The sequence below is a fragment of the Pongo abelii genome, chromosome 6 (assembly GCF_028885655.2).
Source record: "Pongo abelii isolate AG06213 chromosome 6, NHGRI_mPonAbe1-v2.0_pri, whole genome shotgun sequence".
Lineage (NCBI taxonomy): Eukaryota > Metazoa > Chordata > Mammalia > Primates > Hominidae > Pongo > Pongo abelii.
Window position 1 is genome coordinate 56719109 of NC_071991.2, and position 23992 is coordinate 56743100.

Genomic DNA, 23992 nt, shown 5'->3' on the forward strand with positions numbered 1-23992 from the left:
TGCAATATAGCTAATGCAATCAGAATCAACAACAAAAAAAGCAAAAAAAAAAAAAGGCATAGCTGTTTGCAGTCACCTCAAATCCTACAAAGGTTCCCCATTGCATTTAGATGTAAATCTAAACAGCTATCTAATCACCATACCTCCAGTGACCAGGCCCCCAACCCAGAGCTCATCTGGTCACACTTGCCCCTTGTCCGTCACACTATGCCCACACTGGCCTTTTTCCTTTTTCTAAACCATGGCAAAGCTCATTCTCATACCACCAGAACTCCTCTGTACCTAAAATTTTCTTTTTCTTCATCTTCAAGTGACTGGAAGAGCTTTGTTTTCAGGTGTGGGTCAAAAAAAGTAATCAAGTGAATGGAGGACACATCAATCTGCGAACTGGCAAATTAAAATTAACACATTTTTAATTTTGCTACTCTTGCTTAGGAGGTAAACGTTTGTTTACCTCCAATATTTGAAAGGTACCTTTCAAATGCTTTCTTGCTAAATAAAGCATGTAAATGTCCAAGCATGAGCCAGTGCCACATGCAAAAGAAAAAATCAGGGTTGTTTACTGATTGCAACTCAAAATCTAGGAGGCTTTAACGCCAATTTTCCTTGTCTATCTTAACTGTCTTGGGGGAACAATGGTGTTTACTTATTTTATTTCTTCCGTTTCAAATAGTGTGACATTATGAATGCCATAGATACAGCATTAACTCATAGTCCTGTTTACATGTATTGCTGTGGCAGGCAGTCTTTGAGATGTTCCCAATGACCTGTCCTCTGGTACAAACTTGTGTCTTCTTCTTGCCATAGGTACTGGCTAAACCCAATGACGTGCTTCTAATGAATAGAATATGGCAAATGAGACAGGATGTCACTTCAGTGATTTGAACCCAAAGAAAGACTGAGACTCCCATCTCTTGCTTTCTCCTCCTTGGAGCCCTTGCTTGCTCTGGGGAAGCCAGCTGTCATGCTGTGAGCTCCCCTATGGAAAGCCCCCAGTAGTAAGGAACTAATGTCTCAGGCCAACAGCCAGCAAGAATCGGAAGCCAGCCAACAGCCATACAAGTGAGCTTGGTGTGGATCACCTAAGGCCTGCAATACCAGGTGAGTCTGGAGGGAGATCTTCCCCCACTGAGGTTTGAGGTGACTACAGCCCTGGCAGGTATCTTGATCACCACCTTGTGACAGATCCAGAGCAGAGACACAAAGAAACCACATCCAGATTCCTGACCCACAGAAACTCTAAGATAATAAATGTATGTTGTTAGGGGGACGATGCTAATTCGTCATACAGCAATAGCTAACTGATCAATTGTTTACAAACTAAGTTATATACTTGACATTTTTGTTGTTGTTGTTGTTAGAATGCTAGTAAAAGAAAATTTAGCCCCTAAATTATAAGGGTAAAACCTTAGATTGCATGGGGATAAAGAATATTCAGAACTAGAAAAAATTAGCCAGTATTTATGCCCAAATAGCTATATTTTGCTACATCAATCATAACAGCCACTCATAATTTGCATAGCATTTTAAAATCCAAGTGGTGTTTTCACATTCATGGCCATCGACTCCTCTTGAAGAGGCTGTGAAGTAGGCATTATTATTATAGCCATCTTACAGAAGAAGAGATTGAGACTCATCAGATTTCAAAAGTTCCTTGAAAGCAAGAACTTCCTCTCTCTTCTTGGCCACCGTTTCCCTAGTGCCTAGCTCCACGCTTAGCACTGTAAATGCTCAATTTGATACACATTCGTGGAGTGGATACCTCCCACAGCAATGTTAACTATAAAGACAGGGCCTCTTTCATGAATGCCCCAACAAACATATTCACACATCAATCGATCAATAATGTCTGTACATATATGTGTAATGTGTGATACACAAATATGTATCCATGGAACCAGGGTGTGTGTTTCCAAACAACACAGGCACCTCTGAAAGCTTATTCCAACTTTTTTAAAGACAGTAAAGAGATCATTCCCTCATGTAATCCTGTTTTACATACAGCCCTATGCTGCCAAAAACAGAGACCTAGAGCTCTTTTGTGAGCTAACAAGCCTTTCCTGGTAAATCAAATCTCTTTCTTTCATTATCATTTCCTGTCATCTCCCAGGATGAGGCTGGAGGCAGCAAAGGAGGTGCCAGCCAGCTCAGATCCCGACACAGCACCTCTAACCCTTCCCTGTGCCCCCAGCACCTTGATAAACTTCGCAACTAGAAAGTAATAGGCCTTGACAAAGGTCACTATAAAATAACCTCAGGCGATGTTAGATAAAGGTGTCCATAGAAATGCAACAAAGTAGCTGACCAGGAAACAGGAGGTGGGGGATTTTCATTAGGAAGTTTATATAAGCCTTAAATTCCTTTTCTTTTCAGAGTTTCAGTCAAGCGATAATTCAATCCCCAATCACAGCCCAGTCCCTCCTCAAATATTACCTATCAAAAAAGCGTTTGTTCCCAAGGCATGTGGAGCCATTAAATTAAGAAGATAAGAAAAGCAGTAAGGACGCTTCCTCTTACCAGGAAAGGAGGTGCGACGCATCAAGTGTAAAGTATTACATTAATAACAGTCATTGGTTCTTTCAGCAAATATTGAAGAAGTGTCTGCCATGTGCCAGATGCTGAGAAAATGGTGATGAACAAAATATGCTTGATCCCTGACATTTCAGATTTTAGATTCTGATGGGAATGTGGATTTTAATTATTTTAGGATGGGCGCAGTGGCTGGCACCGATTATCCCAGCACTTTGGGAGGCCTAGGCATGCAGATCACCAGAGGTCAAGAGTTCGAGACCAGCCTGGCCAACATGGTGAAACCCCATCTCTACAAAAACACGAAAATTAGCTGGGCATGGTAACAAGTGTCTGTAATCCCAGCTACTCAGGAGGCTGAGGCAGGGAGAATCACTTGAACCAGGGAGGGGGAGGTTGCAATGAGCTGAGGTTGCACCATTGTACTCTAGCCTGGGTGGCAGAGTGAGATTCCATCTCAAAAAAAAAAACCTTTTTTTTAATTAAACTAAACATCACACAAAGGAATATAAAATTGATTTAAGTGCCATGGAGGAAAAGCTCAGGACATATTGAGATTGGGAAACCCGGGGAAGCATGGATGGTCTAGGCAGAAGGGGCAGCATATGCCAAAGCCCTGAGGCTGAGGAAGCTGTGGTCCCTGTGAGGACCTGATATCCCAGCATGGCTGGGGCTCACTCCGGAAAGGGCTGTGTGCTGTGAGATGAGGCTGGCCTATATGATGCCCGAGACTATGATCCTGATTCTAACTCTATCTGCAGCTGAGACCCCTTCCCTGAATTCCACTCTCAGCATCTCACGTTGACTCAGCATCTCTTCACATACAACACGCCCAAAACTGAACTCCTGGTCTCCCGCACTGATCCTGTTCTATCTGCCATCTTCCCCATCTCAGTCGATGACAACTTCATCCTTGTCTCAGGTCAAATACCTTAATATCTTCCCTGACTTCTTACTTATCTTCACAGCCAATCCATCAGCAAGTCCTGCTAGGTTTACCTTCAAAATAAGCCAAAATCCAACTTTCTCACCACCTTTCCCAGAACCTACTCAGTCCAGCCCACCATTGTCTCTTGCCTCCTCATGGGTCTTCCAGCTGCCACCCTTGCTCCTACACAGTCGATCCTCCAACCACAATGGAGGGCTTTATAAGTGATAGATGCTCTACCCAAAACTATCCGATAGCTTCCTACCTGGCTGAGATTAATATCCAGAGTTCACGGCATGGTTTAAAGCCCCTGGATGATCAGCCACCCAGCAGCTCCCACTGCTTTCCTCCTTGTCTCCACATCTGTTTCCTTGCAGTTCCTCAAGCACACCATCCAAAACAGCAGGGCCCTTGTACCAAGCAGCCCCTTACCTAGAAAGCTCCTTCTCCACGTCTCCATAGGAATTCCTCCCTTCCCTGGGGGCTCTCCTCTCATATGTCACCTTATCTGAAAGTCCACCTTCCTGGACTATTCCAACTGAAACATAAAAGAGAACACTTGATCCACTTCCCTGGCTTTATCTTTCTTTTTAGCGCTTACTACTATATTAGGTGTTATTTACCTATCTATGTGGAGATCTTGTTTGTTTGGTTCACTGCCATATCCTTAGAACCTGGAAGAGTCCTTGCTAAAGAGAGCAAAGATCCACCTTTAGTGATGCGCTTGGCTGGGTTATCACATAGCCATCTCCGGAAGTCCTTTTGTATAATATTATAAACCCAGAAAGGAAATAGATTGAGTGCCTAGTATCTTACTAAGATTGAGGCTTTGGAAATGCAAGAGGAGAGCGAAGTCTGGCTAGGAGGGGTGAGGAGGAGGGCAGAGTTCATGGGAGGTAGGTCAGTCTCTGGAGGAGGAGGGCAGACCCCAAGTCCCTGTGACAGGCACCGTGGGGAAATAGAATGTGTTGAAAGGAGGAAGGGCAGAGATAGAAGGAATAAAGTGAGCGTATCCAAAACAAACTCAGTCTCTGTCACAATTGTGCCTAAGCTCAACCCTAAAGGAAGATTTTTCAGCCAGCCTAAGGGAAAGGAGATTAATGTCATCAGAGTATACATTTCTCTTGCCAAAAGATTGGTCATGTGTTTTTTAGAATCATTTTTTAAAAATCCACAGCAAAGTTAAATGTCAAACAATAGGGGTTGGTTAAGAAATTATGGCATAGAAACTCAATGGAATCTTATGCATAATCATAGTTTTGAAAACTATGTAGCGACATGAAAACATGTCTGTGGTATAGTTTTAAGTGAAGGAAGCAGAATTTTAAAATATGTCTATGCTCTGATTAAAACTATTTACAAATTATGTTCCTCTCTGCACAAAGAATGCAAGAGAATGTAAAAACGAAAAATCAGTTTTTCCTTAGGGTTATAAGACTCTCGGTGATGGATTCATTCACCTCCATTTTTGATTTCTAAAATATTATGACAGTTGTCTTTTAGCAACAGAGTTTAAAATTAATGTGATACTGAGAGAAGGGGACTTCATCAGTATACCTAAAAAATCTTCCTAGGGTGATCCTCCAGGAACACTCACTAGGCTGGTTAACATCTCATGCTGATTCTAGGAAGTTTATGGCAACAATAAGTGAGTGTCTCTTTAGTCAGTTCATGCAAAATTAATTTGCCATCTACTATGTGTCACCATCTACTCTATGCTAATTTGATGAAAGAAGTCAAAACTAAGCAAGATTCAGTTCTTGCTGTCATGGAGCTTACAATCCAGGAGAGGGAGTTTATGAAAAACACAAAAATAATCACAATAGAAGATACAGTTTTTTAAAACCATAAGAAAAAGATTAACAAAGCACTAAGGAATTAATTTTGCATTCTGCTTTTGGTTTTGCAGATCAGGAGATGATGACTGAGATGGGCCTTGGAGAGTACTGTTTTCACAGGCAGGAGGTGAATGTAGCATGTCTGGGTGAATGTGTGCACGTGTGTGTCTGGAACCACTGTACTAGAGGATCGCAGATGTTCCGGGGAAGAACATGCCAGAAAGGCACTTGACACAAACCACAGTGGATCTGTCTTGAATATGGAGTACACCTACAAGGATGTGGCTGAGGGGCCTAGGGGCCTTGAGACAGGGCACCAGCAAAGGTTCTTGAGAAGGGAAATGGGATGTTCAGAGCTATGCAAGGGCGCAATTCTTGGTAGCTAGAATGGACAGAGTATGAGCTCAGGGACCGGACAAAACTGGGACGAAACCCAACTCCTCCATTTACTGGTTTTGTCCCACTGGTCAAGTCCCTTAACCTCTAAGCCTTATTTTCCTTAGCTATAAAAAAGGGTAATTGTAGCCCTTTGCTACGTTTGTTATGAAGGTTGACATAATAGAGCAAGAGAGGAGTCTCACTAAAGACTCAATAAATAATTCTGCTCCCCTTAATTCTCAGTTAATAGGAGGAATTGGGTTAGAAGGAGACAGGGCAAGGACATTGCTAAGGCAGAGTCCAGAAGATGTGGCAATGATATGTTCAAGACTACCAAAGAAAAGGGCCAAGTCAGTGAAGGGCATGAAGCTTCAATCTGGGGGCGCAGAGGACAGTGGTGGCCCTCACTGAAATGGGTATGTCAGCAGAAGAACTGGTATAAGGATGAGTTTGTGTTTGAACAATTTGAAAATTAAGGAAAAGCAGCAGTCCATCTAGAGGAAAATGTCAAAGGCGCAGTTGGAAGTGAAGGCCATTGCCAAGGAGAGAGGTGCAAGCTGGAGATACATATGATAAATGCTGTAAGACTGAGGTCTGAAATGCCCTATCAACAGCTACTCATCCCAAATATGCAGAGAAGCTGTTGGATCAACATGCCCTATTTGGCGCGTATTCTAACTGAATTTGGCAGCCCATGTTTTCCTCCATGATGTGTTATCTTTTTTTAACAGCTTTATTGAGACCTAATTCACATACCATACAATTCACTCACTTAAAGCATGCAATCTAATGGCATTAGGATATTCAGATTTGTGCAACCATCACTACAATTTTAGAACATTTTCATCACCCCCAAAAGAAATCAGATACTCTTCAATGGTCACCCCTGAACTCCCCACCCCACCCCCAGTCCTAGGCAATCATGAATCTACCTTCTGTCTCTACGGATTCGCCTATTCTGGACATTTCCTATGTATGGAATTATATAATATATGGTCCTTTATGGCTGGATTCCTTTTCTGAACATGTTTTCAAGGTTCATTCGTGTTATAGTATATTTCAGTAGTTTATTTTTTTACAACCAAGTAATATTTCAATATATGGATGTACCATATTTTGCTTATCTACTCAACAGTTGATGGGCTTTGAGTTATTTCCACATTTTTGGCCATTACAAGTAACCCTGATAGGTAGTGATGTTGGACATATTTTCATGTGCTTACTGGCCATTTGTATATTTTCTTTTAAAAATTTTCTGTGACAAAACAATCTGTATAAAAAACCCCCGAGACACTGAATTTATCTATCTAACAAACCCACACATGTACCCATGAGCCTAAAATAAAAATTTTTTAAAAAACTGTCCAGTCAGATCTTTGCCAATTTTAAACTGAGTTGTCAATTTTAAACTGAGTTATTATGATGTGTTTCTAAAATGCAGAATTTTGTCTTTTCATTGTGCAAAGCAAAGGTAGCACATAGACATAAATTATCCATCAACAACCAGAAAATCAGAATTTTTTTCCTTCCCACATTGAAACATTTATACTTAACCTAGTGTGTGTGTGTGTTTATGGGAATGGGTGATTTTTGTCCTTGTCAGTAAATGTTAGCACATCAAAACAATAATTGTTAAGGCTGCCAAAGTGACAAACTATAGTTGTATTTAATTCTTTCTTCTCATGGTTAAAAGTTGGTGTTACCCTTTCAGCATTGCTCTTTTACAAATCCTGGTGACAAATTCAAGGCCAAACTGAGGGTAATGCCTGCATTAGCAAAAATTTGTCAGTCAGTGCAACATGTATATATCTATTTTTAAGGGTAGGCTTGTTTTGCTGTGTTTTGCTGGCTATGTCCATAGTTGGTAATTAACATATGGATCCCCATCTCCGAAGACTTGTTCCAAGCTTTTCCAGGGATCTATCTGAAGTTTATTCTCAGCATGTGCTAAAAAAAAGTCTGATTATAAAACATATCACTCCTAATCTGCTAGTTCTCCTAGAGTCCCATTATTACCTGACCTGGGTGCTGCCTTCTTGCTGGGCACACCTGCTGTAGTGGTTTGAATTGTGTCCTCCTGAAAGGAGATATGTTGGAGTCCAAACTCCCAGTACCTCAGAAAGGGACTTTCTTTGAAGATAAAGTATTTGTACAGGTAATTAAGTTAAAATGAGGTCATTAGGGTGGGCTCTCATGCAATATGACTGACATCCTTATAAAAAGAGGAACTTGGAGACAGACATGCGAAGGGAAGACCACGTGAAGTCACAGAGAACACAGAAGAAGGAGGGAGGCCTGGAACAGATTCTTCCTCACAGGCCCTGGGAAGGAACCAACCCTGCCAATACCTAGATTTCTGACTCGCAGCCTCCAGAACTGTGAGAGAATAAGTATCTGTTGTTTTAGCCCCTGAGTTTGTGCTACTTTGCTACAGCAGCCTCAGGAAGCTAACACTCCCAGCCATGCCCTAGACCCACTGAGTGCCAGAGATGTGGCCGCCCTGGGAGGAGGGGGTGCCTTTCTCCCTGTGGAGCCACTCTCTGAGAGAATTTATCAAAGCTGTACTGCCACGGAACCCAATAATGCACTGTACCTTTCAGTTACAGTTGCTCTTGGCATTTTTGTTCACAGCCATTTTCTGTTCTTGGGATGCAGACACAAGCCTGTGGGCACTGGGCCAGAACCCATCCCTCAATTCACCATCCCCCAATTCAGCACCACAAAGGATGACCCAGACTTTCTTACTGGGTCAGGCTTATCCTGACTCCATCTTCCTCACTCTCTGGTCCCCTCATCTTCCAGTTAATCAATCCCCAAGTCATATCGCTCTTGCCTCTTACATGGCTTTTGAACCTGGCACCATCACAACTCAAGCCCCCATCACCTCTTGCCTGGATAACCACAATAGCCCCTAACTGGGTTTTCTGTCTCCAGGCTTGCACCCCTCGCCCTCCTCCTGAAACACTAAATTGCAGTGACTTATTTGGTACAAGTTCTATGAGGAGTGGGACTGTGTCTGATTTTGATCATGTATCCCTGGTACCCAGCACATAATAGATGCTCAGTTAATATTTAATGAAGGAAGGGATGAAGGAAGGAAAGGAACTTAGGCTTAGACAAGGTGCTGATATTTGTGTTGGAAAGGAGCTGCTTGGTTTATTTGTGGTTGTTGCTGCTTCCTAGTAACAAAGAGCACACTTGGTTCCATAAGTGTATGTGGCTAGCATGGAGGCAGAGAGAATGGACAAAGAGAAGCAGGAGAAAAGGAAGAAGGGAGGGAAGGATACCCGAATTCCAGTTATATGTCTGGCACTTACTTTAGCTGGGACTGCACATACCACTTAAGCCCTGGGATTCTTAGTTTCTGCATCCATTAAAATGGGAAGGATAATATCTGTCCTTCATATTTCACTGTGTTGTTATATCACCCTAATAAGACAATTTCTATTAAATTACTTTGAAACTCCTAAACAATGTAAGGTGTTATTAATCAGTGGTTATCTAGGTATGGGCTATTGGGCAAACAGGCAGTTACTCTCGTAGAGAAACATAAATGAGAATCCAATGAATGTGAATTTCCATTCCTGATTATACACATCACCAGAAGTTCATTAGCTCTGGTTACTTTCTTAGCTTAATACATGTAGTGTATGCACCAACACATGTAGGATGAACCACATGAAACTGATCATATTCATTCAACCACAGCAATTTTAAGTTTATGTGTCCATATAACCATAGCATTGGTAAGCATCATTATTGAGCCCAGAGATTTTTTCATTCTGGAGTCCATGAACCTTCTCATGAATATTTGCCTATGTGTTATTTTTATGAAAACTGGCCCATAGCTTTTACCTAATTGTTTAAAGTGTTCATAATCCAAAAAAGCCAGGAGCAACTGGCCCAGCCCTCCTTCTTACTGCTTCTAGAAACTCTTCCTATAATAATTCTGACACCCCATGCCAGGGAGGTCACTAATTTCTGAGACAGTCCTTTCCATTGATGTATAGGTCTACTTGTTCCAAAATTCTTCCCTCTTTGGAGCCAAAAGAGCAAACACAGCAAACTCTATCTCTCCACACAGCAAACACAGAAATAGGATACTATTTCTGACTTAAATAGACTGACAATAGACTGGTCATCCTGACAGTCTATTGTCCACAGACTGTTTCTTGATATTATGCACAAGCCTGGGCCTCCTCCTTTCTGAGTCAAATATCTCTAATTTCCTCCACCATTCCCCCTGTGATCTGTCTCCAACATTTTCAACTCCCAGGTTGTCCCCCACAAAACAACTTCTCATTGGTCAGTGTTACTGTGAAGTGTGGGTTTACATTCCCTGACATAAACTACAAGGCTTCTTTGCCTGATTTTTTCATTGATCTCAGTTGAGTGTATATATATATATATATATATATATATATATATATATATACACACACACACACACACTCTCTCTCTCTATATATATATATGGCATATATATATATATATGGTGCTAAAGGCAATCAAGTAAATTTCTTAAAAACTGCTCAAATAACGTCAAATGCATTTTCAAATGGAATGATACAGCTTTCTACACACAGGGCTCACCCAGATCCAAGCAAGAAAAGAGGCATGCAGTGTTACGTGCCTAGCTTTTAGCTACCCTGGATTCTCCTATGTGTCAAAATCACATCACACACATACCAATATCGTCTGTCTACATTATCCCAAAGTGCAAAAGTCCTGTTTGGATTTTTGACCTTCCCATTATGACAGTAAAGTGGATGCATCCCCAAAATCTCACAAATCACCACTAAAGAACTTACTTCCATAACCAAATACCACCTGCTCCCCCAAAACCTATGGAAGTAAAACATTTTTTAAATGTGGTATATATATACCATGAAATACTACTCAGCCATGAAAAAGAATGAAATCATGTTTTCGCAGCACCTTGGATGGAACTGGAGGCCATTGTCCTAAGTGAAGTAACTCAGAAATGGAAAACCAAATTTCTGGATGTTCCCATTTATAGGTGGAAGCTATGCTATGGCGTATGCAAAGGCAGACAGAGTGGTATAATGGACATTGGAGACTCAGAAGGGGGAAAGGTGGGAAAGGGTGAGGAATAGGAATCACCTAGTGGGTACAATGTACAGTATTCCAGTGAGAGATGCACTAAAAGCCCAGACTTTACTGCTACATAATTCATCTATGTAACCAAAACCACTTGTACCCCTAAAGCTATTGAAATAAGTGAATGCAAATTAAAAAAAAAATTAAAGTGGATGCATCTAACTTGAAACAAATGGTCTGTACATTCTATTTTCCCCCATCTGGAGAATGGGTACAAGCTAACTTTTTCCCCATTTCTTATAACTGTGGTAAAATATATATAACATAAAATTTGCCACCCTAATCATTTTTGTTTTTTTGTTTTCGAGATGGAGTCTTGCTGCAAAGCCCAGGCTAGAGTGCAATGGTGCGATCTCAGCTCAGTGCAACCTCTGCCTCCTGCCTTCAAGCGATTCTCCTGTCCCAGCCTCCCGAGTAGCTGTGACTACAGGCGTGCGCCACCATGCCCAGCTAATTTTTTGTATTTTTAGTAGAGACAGGGTTTCACCATATTGGCCAGGCTGGTCTTGAACTCCTGACCTCAAGTGATCCTCCTGCCTTGTCCTCCCAAAGTGCTGGGATTACAGGCATGAGCCACCATGCCCGGCCTCACCTTAACCATTTTTAAGTATACAGTTCAGTAGTGTTAAGTATACTCACACTGTTGTGCAACCAATCTCCAGAACCCCCTGTGTTTTTAAACAAGCATTAAATAACTACAACTATGTGAAGGAATATAAGACTTCCTAAATAGATCTCCTAAAATATCTTCTAAATGTTAACTAAAGATAAAGCAGCCACATGATTTACTCTTAAGCCTTCCTTTTAAAGATACAACCACGTTTGTGCTTAAAAAAAGGAAAAAAGAAAGAAAGCACATTTCCTGGAAAGGATAAAAATGAACTTTAGGTTAAAGACTCAACCTGTCTGTCTTAAGAATGTCCCTTCCAAAGGGCATGTCAAGTAATTATACGTACTCTTTTTCTCCCTGATTTTTGTAAGCGCTTCCAAAGCACATGAAAAAAAAAAAATTGTACTTTGCCCATGCTGCCTCCATCCAATCAGCAGACATTACTGTTTTGTTCTGGTTTTTTAGTGTTTGAATGGTTTGGAGATCAGCATGGGTGTTTAGCAAAAAGTACAATTTCAAATTACATGCTGCTTCACGGTGCCAAAACACTGCACCCTCATCTTTGATGACGTCAACACAGCACAACCCTAAGAATGGTGGTTGTTAGTCATCCGATTTTGCAAAACTGGAGGACAAAATTGTAAACAATGTGTGCTTAGACAGGCCTTCTTAGAAAAAAGGAGTGTCTTAAATATGGTTTCAATTTTTTTAATCTCATAATATCTTTTAATCAACAATACGTATCTGAATCAATGTTACAAATAGATATTTGGCCAATAGGAGTTACAATGTGTCCATGGGCATCCTAAAAAAGATGATAAGCACATTTGCAAGTGTATGCCCTACTAACATTCTGGTCCTCACTGGCCCAGGTTTTTATTTATGTACATATTTATTTTCATATAAGCATAAATACCGTAAGCATGTTTATGTATGAATATTAAAATTGCTTTAAATTTAGCATGATGCTTGGAGGAAAGAATCCAAAATAATCGCTCCCTGGCACTGGTCAAAAACTGCACTATTAATCAATAGCTCACCCATCAAAGACACAGAAATGCAGGCAGAGACTGCAAATGGCCAAGCCCAACATATCATCATTATTAGGAGAAAACAAAAACCAAATACTTAAGCACAGATGGCTCCAGACCAAGTGTGAAGACAGTACATTGGCACGACAAGGGCTAAAGTGTTTTATAAAAGATAATTTAGGAGCTAGGGCTAGAGTCTATCTTGCTCGACAAATGAATCCGTACAGGCCTTTGCCTTCAATCCCCAAAACAGATGAGTAACTTACATCATTAATCTCATTGTCTCTCCACACAATCCTTTTAACAGTCAATCACAAAGTAGCCTGAGAGAAAGTTTCCCTGGATACTACCAAAAACACAGTTTGCAACAGATGTCTCCATGCAACTTTTAAAACAGATTCCATGTTAAGAAGTTAATATATCCTTATGTATTTACTAATCAATCCAGCTACATGTAGCCTGAAGCTGGAAAGTAAGAGGTATTAGCAAGGAAACCATTTAACTGCAAATAACGCATGGGAAAGCATCCGAAAGAATGTTATTTATAAATACAAAGACAAGTGCAATAGTACAAGCAATTGGAAAATCCCTACCTGGAAGCAACCCAAAGCAGTGCTTCTATCTGGAATATCTGGAATACATGGCACTAATAAATTTGAGCTCTTTTCTCATACCGACCACCCATCTAATCAATGAGCAGGATCCCTCATTGAGCTATGTGTTAATAAATGAAGGCTAACGTTCTTCCAATGAATGACATTACAGAAAACACAAATATCACCACAAAATGTAGAAAAACATGTAATTTTATATTTAAAACTAGTTTATAGTCATGCTTTAAAGGCGATGTGGTCAAATAGACATGTATTTGGACATAGATGGCTCTGCAGGGGATAAGGAGAGAGGGGGTCAGAGTGAAATGACTCATGAATTTGGGGATGCAGAGGCTGTCTGCAGCATGAAGTCACAAGAGGCTGACACCAATGTCTCTCCTCCCCTCCACGAACAATTCTGTTTGTAGACTTCGCAAGAAGGTGCGTGAGGAGTTTGGAAATTATTTTTTATTTTATACTTTTTACATCCTTTAGCGAATGCACAGACTGGTGTATTATAAAAAACAGGTATGTTAAAATAAAGCATTCTGATGTGCATTGAAAAACATTGATTCTTCTAATATTTTAAAAGGTGATAAATAAAAATGAATACCTTAAGTCTAGGAGGTTATAACTAACATCTTGACATGAGCAAATCTGGTCTAGGCAATAACACAAGTTTGTTAAAAGCTTGGAGGGAAGAAAATTCTGGGGGATCCAGATGTCTCAATTGGAGTAAAAATTTCCCTCCCCAAACAACTAAAGGCAAGTATCTGGGGCAAAAGAGTAAGCTGGCAAAATATTGTAACTGAAATGTGAGGATCCTGACCTTTTCCAAAACTGAGGGTTTCTACGAGGCTACATGTAAATCAAATCCTAAATTAAGATTTCTAGTGAAGCAGACCATTTAAAACACACACATTTGAAAGTTACACAAAACAGAGCCCATTTGTGGTGCAAAGAATTATCGTCTAAGTTATTCATTCTGTAAATTTTAATCTTTATCAGTTATATTTTCTTAAATATGTGTTGCAGGGTGCAGCATGCTTGTAACAACCGCTTGCTGCCCTTGAACTCTGAATGAACGCTTTACTGCAATCCCTTTCCTTAAATAGAATCATAGAATATTAGAGTAGAAGATTCCTTAGAGATCAGTTAGAACCGTGGTTCTCAACCTCTGCTACACATTGGAAACACTTGTGGAGCTTTTAAAATATGCAGAGGCCCAGGCCTTCACCCCAAACCAATTAAATCAGAATGTCAGAGTGGAAGGGTATCAGTGTTTTTTAATAAGTTCCACAGGTGGTACTACTGGGCTGCCAGGATCATAAACCACTGATTTACCCTGTGTTGTCTGATACCATAGTCGCTAGCCACACGTGGGTATTGAGCACTTGAAATGTGGCTAGTCCAAATTGAGATACGCTGTAATTGTGAAATACACACTGGATTTGAAAGATTTAGTGCCAAAAAAAAAAAAAAGAGAGAGAGAGAGAGAATGTAAAGTAGTACATTAACATTTTTATACGGATTATATGTTTAAATGACAATATTTTGGATATATCAGGTTAAATCAAAGTGGTATTAAAATGACTTCACCTGTTTCTTTTTAACCTTTTTAATGCGGCTACTGAAACATTTAAAATGAAATATGTGGCTCACATTTGTGGCTCTCACTACTGGACAGTGCTGGGTGAGCCCGACATTCTCATCACAAATGAAGAAACTGAGGCAGAGAAGCATAATAAGCTCAAGGCAGCTCTCTGGGGATTGCGTCCCTCCTCCAGTCTCAGGCTTCTCATTGTTGCAGAGCCACGAACGGACAGAGCTTGTTATGCCATCAGTCAAATTTCAACTCTTCTTTCCCCCTTTTGTTTTGCTAATTGTTTCTTCTAAGATTTGATATAAAAATCTATTTTCCTTATGGAAAAATATCCCTGCTCTGATGTGTACACATTTGTGACTTGTTACTGCAGGATTATTCATCAAGGCAGAGTAGTTGAAATGGATGTTAAAAAATGAATCTAGGGAAACACTAGCAGAAGGAAAATGCAGAGAATAGACAAAGAACATTTTGTCATGCTGTAGTTTAGAAAATGACCCTGGAGGCCCCCAGCGTTCTGACAGTCACCTTCGACACAGGATCATTCCCTGATATGATTTTAGAAGCTTGAGCCTATAATATTGTTTCTCCTCCTAGGAGTCAGTGTTTTTCTGCACACTGTTGTCATTGCAGTGAGGCAAATCAGACCCTCCATAATGGTGCACCACACCATAGCTAGATACCCTGGTGGAAACAGACTTTATCCCAATGCCTTCTACTGTCTGATGCATGAATTAATACCTGGCCAGTCAGAAGCCAACTTACTTAAAGGAGAAAACCTTGTTTTGATAAAGTGAAATGGTCCTACCAGATCTGGCAAATAGAGATTACATGTATTTCTTCTAATAGTCAGCTAATTCAAACAAAAACAAAGATTTTTTGTTGTTGTTGCATGTATTTTTCCCCCTTAGGAAGCAAACAGAGAGAGGACTGCATAAAACTGGCTGAAATGTGTTATATTTGAGAAATCATGCCTGCAACACAGGAGCTCCTCAGTGTAATAAAAGAGTAAAAAAGAGACCTGAATTCTGATATAAAATCTCATGCAAACAGCTGGAGAGGAAACCTGTGGGTGAGGCCAAACAACACATACAGTAGGTGCATTCAGGATTTCTATTTAGACATTGTTATTCCCCATCTTAAATACAGTACAGCCTAAATATCATCTTAAATCAAATGTATGGTGCTCTAGAGCCCTCTGTGTTGCATGCATGAATTTTTTTAGTTATGATTGATCAAGTTTTGCCAGTCAAACCTCAAAGAACATACTTCCAGACTCAATTCACTTCTCATCACCTCCAAACACACTCATATATATCCATCTGGAAAGATAATGTATTACAGACAGATCCTAGGCAAAAATACACCTTCTAGAGTGAAAACATCACCCGTTTCTCTATTTGACAAAAAAGGTTATTTATTTTAACTTTAAATAATATTTCAGATCCCATCCTCATAGATGATAGAGAAAAGACAGGAAGTAGAGAAAGTCACTGCCTTGTTCTTGAGACAGTCTTTCAGACCATTTTTAGTCCTGCCTGGTTTTTACTCTCAAATGAAATCTGGATGGTGTAGTTTTACAGGGTATGTCTCATAATAATGATGAAAAAAGGAGAATTTAAGTTAAAATTAATTAAGGAGGCCCTTATTAGAAAAAATAACATTGCAGATATTATATAAGAATAAATGAAATAGAAACTACAGTTTTTATGATTAAGGTATTCATTCCAAAGAGCTGATAAAAATTTGTCTTTGAAAGATTAGTCATCAAAAGGCTTGAAAAGAGCGAAGGATACAAAGTCATGGGTTATGCCCCATTCCTGACAAGGGCATTTATGGCAGGAGCACCCGACCTGGAGGCAGGGACCAGGCTTCTCAGCCTGGTTTGGCTCTCTCTAGCTCTGGGCCTTGGGTGAGCCAGGGGTCTCTTCTGTAAAATGAAAAATTGGTCTATCAATCCGAGGCTCTCCCCTAGCCCTACCATCCGCATAAACCATAAGCCTTTGTATCTCACCATCAGAATCTCTAGGCCTAAAGGAACTCCCTCTAAAATCAGTTCTAGTCAAACGACAGCCTGGTAGTTTTCAATCCTTGTTAAGGATTGAAATCCTAAAATCTTTTTAGGGTTAAGATCAGAAATGTAACCTTAAGGAGATAGAAGAAGGCAGCTGAAATACATATTTTTAAAGTGATAAACTGATTCTGATCTATTTCTCGGGGGGTGGGGGGAAGGCAATACAGTGAACTTGGAAAAAAGGAATATTGAAATGTCAATATAATATCTTATATATTCAAGAATTTATCCTAAACTTTATCTTTTACTGTGAAAGTCCCAGAGTACCTCAATAAGAGCTTCAAAAATTTTAGTGGGGTTTCTGGAAGAGTGTTATCACTATCTGGAAATTTCTAAAAGTCTTCTCTCTTTTTATTAAAAAAAAAATCCTATGTTAAATCTATGATTTGTGATTCTCAACAATGGAATACTAATGGATACTCAAAAAACACTAATTGCTCATTTTTTTCCTAATTACGAAATGTAATAATTCTTTAGTGAAAACATTAAACATGATGTCATTTTTAAAGTGCCAGACTTTCTATTTAAAGCATTGCCACAAAATAGATAGCTTGCTTAGTTTACAAATAGCAACACAGAAAGGTCTTCTGTGTCTTTAAGTCTGTTTAGCATATCTGAAAGTGCTTCTTCCTCACACTTAGATATTTAAGGAAATTGCCCCTCAGTTTATTACCTTATCTCAATTGTATAATTTTCTTAAATAGAATTCAGAGAAATAGTCATAGATTTAAATTTTTAAACACTAATTAAGCATTGGTTGATTCCCATAATACAGCTGGTAGTCAAAGTGGACAAGATAATGAATTGACTGAGATCACTGTTCCATCTTCATCCAAGAAAGCTGCCTCTAAAAAAAGACCTTAAATTGCTGTAGAAATCCAATTTGTAAGAAGCAAAAGAAGCATATAGATGGGAAACACCAGCCAGGATCACATTAATTTTGTGACTAACGGCATTGCTTAGAAGAAGAAGAAGAAGGAGAAAGAGAAGGAGAAGAAAGAAAAGATGAGAAAAATAATAAGTCCACTCAAATCCCAATTTTAATCCAACAACATAACCAGAAGAAAACAAACTACAAATACAAAGTTCACATCTTAGTGATCTAGTGAACATTACACACCCACAAAATAAATTTTAGCTTAGTAAGAAGTAAACTCCAATGACAAGAAAATATTATAGGATAGTGATACCTCATTGCTAAAAAGTAGATTATAGTAAGAAATTGGGAGCCTAGGAACTTGCCATCATGGAAACTCCATGATTGATTGGTTTTGAAAGTGCAGGTGTGGGAAACTGACAAATCGTTGTAACAAAAATCTTCAACTTACTAGAATTGAAAATCTATACAGGAAAAGTCTTTCTGACAAACTACCATTCATTTAGCCACCTATTCAAATAAAAGCTGCGACATAACAGAGATCTAGAAATGAAGGCACGGTTTCCAGTTTTTTGTTGGAATGTTCTAATAAACTATCTTCTCAGGTATAAACTATATAAGGTCACGACTGACCGCTAATTGACAGGCAATTTATGGGCACCAGCAATTTACATTAAAAATAGTGGGCTTGGAGATATTTTCAAACATGTTTACTATGAGTGAAGTTGAAAAATAAAAACCACTATAATCAGTAAGGTTTTAAAAATAAGAGATCCATATAAAATGCTATAAGCAAAGGAAAATGAGAAACATTTCTGGGGAGACACAAGTGAGTTTTATTATTCTTCTTTTAAGTTTTAAAACTAAAGTAATAGCTGATATTCAACCAATAGAATCGTCCTTCAGGGGCATACACGTCTAGGTTTGAATGCGGAAAACTGTTGTTTTTTTTTTTAATTTTTAGGTTTCTTTTTCAAGAACTTTCTTATTAAAACTTAAATACTAATTGAAGTGATTCATGAAACCTCACGGAAAGGGGAATTCATGCTTGACACATTACTTAACATGCTCCATAGCTTCCCCACTGCAGTTCATATGCTCCTGAACATATTTTACCCAGGAAATAATAGTCTTATTCACACACACACACACACACACACACACACACACACACACACACCCTTCCACATAAAATGCTACAAGTCCCAGGAAACTGACAAAAGCAACATTAAAATTTTGTGCAAAATCTAAACTCCATTTTTGAATTCCATCTATGAAAATACAACATTGGTTCTATTTAACTAAGTGCAAAGTTTTCTCTCTGTTTAATATGCATAATAAACATCATCCTTACCATTATCTGTAGAATAAAAGCAGCAACGTGTTGCTTCCTGCAGTCACCAAATCTAGTTTTTTCTTCCTTTCTTTCTAGTAACTTCTGTTTCACCAGCAAGATTAGGAAGAAAATAAGTCTTGAGTATTTGCCTCAGTATTTCAGACCAGAAGATTGTGAAACTACCTTTTAGTAAAAAGAACAGGTCTGGTATTTTACAATTACTTCTGCAACCCAGAGGTACCTCCTAGACTCTGGTACCTCCCTCGTTCTCTAAGTTTCTTTTAGTAATGAGACTAATTTTTCCAGTAGTCTTGAACTCCCTAGATTTAACTGACATGGAAAATGTGACTAAAAATTTGTAGAACTGTCTAGCCTCCAACCCTACACAGAATCAACTTTGTTGTAAATGTTGAAGAACACCTCGCAAGCAGCTACATGCTCAGTTTATACTGCTGCGCTACGCAGCAGAGAACACCAAATAACAGTGCGCCATCTAGTTAACAAGCTGCAATCTCCATGCTAGAAGGGGGGACACTTTCAAACCCTGGGAGTTAAGAACTTGTCAGAGTTCAGCTGCTCTAAAGGTCCAATTGTTTATTTAAATAAAAAAAATATCGCTACTGAGATAATCCACATCTAGTGGATATGGGAAAATTTAGGTTATAATGGCACTACAAACTTTTACATCTAACTTTGATTTACAAGATAAAAGCAAGTTTTAAATTAAAAGGGCTTTCTGTTAATAGAGCTTATTATTCTGAAGACGGGAATGATTTTCTTCGAAAGTTGTCCCTGGGTGCATGCCTATTATCTTTGCTTTTCCCCTTCCACTAATGAGCATTTATCTAAAGAGCCTGTTAATCCTCTGATGTGTGCTTCTGGTCAGAGGTAACAGTTTGAATAAAACCACTAATCACTGATCACTAAATCACTGATCATTAATCACACTTTCCAGTGCCCATGACTGGGCCATTTTTTTCCTTTAAGTCTATGCATCACAAACAAGAAGTTCAACATTTTCGATGCACATATATTGTGTGGAGGTTACACTATTTCATCTCTAGATGTGAATAAATACTAAATCCTGCCACAAACTTGGGGAAGGATGTCAATTAGACCCCAGACAGGGGTTTCACAAATGCCTACCCTACAGCATGGCTTTCACTTTGAAGAAAGTAGATCTAATTATAAGAAAACATGTGTTCTTCAAGAAATTCCCACATATTTGCAATAAAAATTTTTCTTTATTTAGTTTTCACCAACTCCAAATCAGGGACCACTCCGATCCCCTCTCTCCCTCTATCCAAAACTCTGTTAATACTTTTTTTTATTTAATTTCTGCTGCACACCTCCCTCCCCCGCCCCCCCCCCCCCCAAGGGTTCTTTTTACTTTGATCCCTTGCAACAAGTCATACACAGGGTCTTTACTTCAACTGCCAGATACGGAGGTTCTGACTCAATTCAATGACTTACGTATTCAACTTCCTCTTTCAACATAGAAACTTAAGGTTAAGAGCTAGAAACTAACGCACGCACCAATTTATTGTATGGAAGTTTAGGTTCAACGACTCACATTCCCTCACTTTGGAAATGAAACGTTTAGTCTTGATCCTTTCAGCTAAACCTGATTTTGTCAGCATCCTGGCTTCTTCGTCTTCCCTCTTCTGCTAAAGGGCAGGCACTATGTAAAGTGAAATACTTTGTTTGCAATGGGTGTATTGCTTTCCTAAGTCACCACCACGAGGACAGAGTATTATCATAACGCTTGGAAACATTTCCTGATTTGCCTTTTCTATCAGGACTAAGCATTTTCGCCCTAGAGGAGAAGGCTTGCTGGTGCCTTTCTTAAATAATACAAAAGGGCAGATTGCGCGCTGATCAGGTACAGTGGTCCCCTCAGACCCCAGAAGCTTTTACCCACACTCCAGGGACCGTGCTTGCCCCAGGGAAAGCTGTAAAAGGCGGGGGCGGGGCTAGAGTGATAACGGTGTAGACGGGGGAGTGGTGGAGAGGGAGGGGTTGGGAAGAGAGGGCAATAAAGATGCCCTGGGAGCCGGCGATTGCACGAGTGTGTTGTGGGGAGGGTAGGGGGATGCAAAGCAGAGTTGCTTTGTCAGCATTCTAAGCTCCTGAACCTTTGAGGAGCTCAAGCCGTTAATCAAACACTTACTGGCCTGCAGAATGACGTAATGGACCTGTATCCAGTCTTTATTCCTTGACACATGTCAGAGAAGGAGGGAAAAATAAAAATCCATTCTGCAGACTGACAACGAAATACACAAGTATCCCGCTCCAGTCCCCGGCCTTGAACAAGTATCAAGTGGGGGCGGCACTGGTCCAGGGAAAGTTGGGGACGGGGGTGAGAGTGTGGACAAGGTCTAGGGCTTTATCTACCAGACGCCCCTTAAAAATAAATCTATGGCAAAGAAGAAGCGGGATGCAGCTGCTGAGAGAAAACATCTCCTTGGTTCCTTCCTTCGCATCTTGCCCCTCTAAGAACTTCGTGAAAAGTTCAAGTGGTTCTGCCGAGAATCTGCCGCAGGGGGAGACTCCGCCGCCGGGTCTTGGGAATTGCCTGGGCGCCGCCAGGGCTCGAGCCGGAGCTGTCATTTGGGGCAGCGGCCGGGAAGAGGTAACGATGCCAGCGAGAAAGCAGCGGACGCAGGAGGCGGCCGGAGGAGTGGACTGGAGCGGACGGAGCCTCGCCGCTCTCCAGCCCGCAGCGCCTGGAGCGAAAGCCAAGCGCCCTCCGAGGGCGACCTCCCCTCCCCGGGCGCGCGCCCACCCGCTGCAGCCGGCAGCCCGGCGGGAGAGGTGGCAGCGGCAGCTCCGCACCGGGGAGAGCGAGCCCCCTGCGCGCGCGCCCACCCGCCCCCTAGGTGACCCGGCGTCCTCGCCGCGCCCGCTGGAAGTTTGCAAACTTTCTCCGGGGGTTCCGCCGCCACGCTGGGAAGCTGGGGACGCGGGGGGAGGTTCCTGGCTCGCCGTCTCCGCTGCCGCTTGACCGCACTTCTGGAGGGCTCCGCACCTTGCCAGGTCTCTGGAGGCAAACACACACCCCCGATTCATAACTGGTCCCCTCGTCAGGGGACTCGCGCGCTCCCACACACGCACGCACGCCGGGCGGACTCGGCGCCGGCTCCACGTTAGCATCCCTCCAGGCGCGCGGCGCGGCGGCCACCGAGCGCTCCGGCACTCACGCGGCGCGGGGTCTCTAGGGTGGCCTCAGGACACAGCCGAATTCCACAGTCTACCAGCACTCGGGGCCGGACTACCCTCTGGTCCGCCAAAATGTTTACAAACACAGATCACCCTCCAGAAAAAAATGCATCGCATCTTCCCTACTCCTTGCCCTGTGACCTGCCCACTGGACCAAGTAACCTCGCGGCTGCTGCCGAGAACCAACCCCTGCAAACAAGTACACTCCCGAGATGGCTCCCGCGGCAAGTGCAACAAAAGTGGCTAAATGCAAAAGCCCCAGAAGTGGCCGAGCCGTATTTTTAGGAACTTACCAAACAAGTGTGGAGAAGGCAAGAGCGGAGCCCGGGTGAAGGGACCACGTTGGACTGAGCAAAGATTACAATACATTCTATTTAGAGTGCATTACATCACCCCCCCGGTGACGTCACGTGGGATTCCTGAACTTCTAAATCATTGCGGTCCGCTGGGGAGGGACGGAGCGAGGGGCGGGGCCGGCGCTTGGAGGGGGCAGGCCCCGCCCCGGCCCCGCCCCGACCCCGCCCCGCCCCGCCCGCGCGGACCCTGGTGCACCCGCCGGGGAGCGGCAGCGGCGGGGGCGACTGCGCAAGCAACAGCTTGCAGAGCCCAGCGCCGTGTGACACGGCTCCCTGACATTAGTGGTGTGAGTCAGCTTGGAAACAATCCTTATGGTTTCAGACAAGACCACGGAGGAGGCGCGGGCGTGGGCTCTTCTGCGGGGAGGGCCTGATGGGGTTTGAAAGGTGTAGGGATGGGGGTAGGGGAGAGGTGGGGAGGGGGATGCTGAAGGATGTGGGAAGAGACTTTGCAAACAGAAATACAGAACGCTCCTCCCTCCCCCACCGGAGGATGTCCAGCTCCTTTTTGCTTGCGACAGTCATGACCTCATTTCAGTGTTCCCTGCATCCTGGCTTCTCAGAGCACTCACTTGTCACCCCTTCTTCACCGCCCCCCCATCTCACCTCCTCCAGGAGAATAACTTCCTTATGGTGCACACTCTCATGAAATACACAGCCCCACCCTTCGCGGGACCCCCTGCTTCATTCGTCTGAGAAGCTGTAGGGAGAGTTGCTCCTAAGGCGAAAGGTGAATCACAGCCAGAGCCAAGTGATGAGCCTGATTTAGACACGGCGTCAGAGCCGAAAAGGCCCTTGGCTGTCACTTCCAGAGCCTCTTCGGTAACTGGCCCAAGCTCACGGGCTGGGAAGCGACAGAGCCAGGGCGAGACTGCAGGATCCCGGCGCCTGGTCTGCAGCGAGAGGAGCCTGGCGTCTCCAGCATCCGGGCCGTCACCATCACTGTCACCATCCCCCTGCTGAATTTCCTTTCAGAAGTTCTCCCTTTGAGTAGGATTCAAAGAGAAGGCATAGGCTAAATCCAACCCGATTCTAGACGACCAGTGCCAACCTCGCAGCCCCTCACACCTTACAAAGCACTTGCGACCACGTGAATTCCCTTGTTTCTCACAACAACCCGGGTACCATAAGTAGGACAGGTATTATAATTATCCCCATTCCACAGGTGAGCTAAGGCAGACACCAGAAGGTTAGGGGGCTGGCCTGAGATCACTTGATAAGCAAGGGGTTGCACTGGGCCCACCTCAATCCCTGTTTTCAAGCCCAGATCCCAACTGGGCTCCTTCATAGAGCCAGGGGTAGGCATTCCCTTCTTGTGGGTTATTGGTGGTTGGAACCTCTGCTAAGAACACATTGGCTGGGAGTTGGAGCTTTACTTAGAAACAGTTTAGCCCCCGTTAATAAACAATAATCATTTCTGACATTTATGTAACATCTGACATTTATATAGTACCTCTCATCTCAATGCATCACAACCATGACGGTGCAGTTTGCCAGAG

The 23992-nt window shown here is 42.0% G+C and overlaps 1 protein-coding gene across 3 annotated transcripts in view; it reads right to left on the bottom strand.

Annotated features, from left to right (window-relative positions):
• Nucleotides 1–22499, bottom strand: part of CREB5 (cAMP responsive element binding protein 5) — a 416932-nt gene extending 394433 nt beyond the window's left edge. Inside the window, exon 1 of one of the 3 annotated variants that reach the window (XM_054559357.2) lies at nt 22431–22499. Coding sequence is in view for 2 of the 3 variants with exons in the window: in XM_054559355.2 (XP_054415330.1) it covers nt 18937–18939 (3 nt within the window). In the remaining variant the exon portion in view is untranslated. Of the gene's footprint in view, nt 1–18936; nt 20279–22430 lie in introns of those variants that run through there. The other 2 variants (XM_054559355.2, XM_054559356.2) reach the window with 2 other exon arrangements.
• Between the last annotated feature and the right edge of the window lie 1493 nt (nt 22500–23992).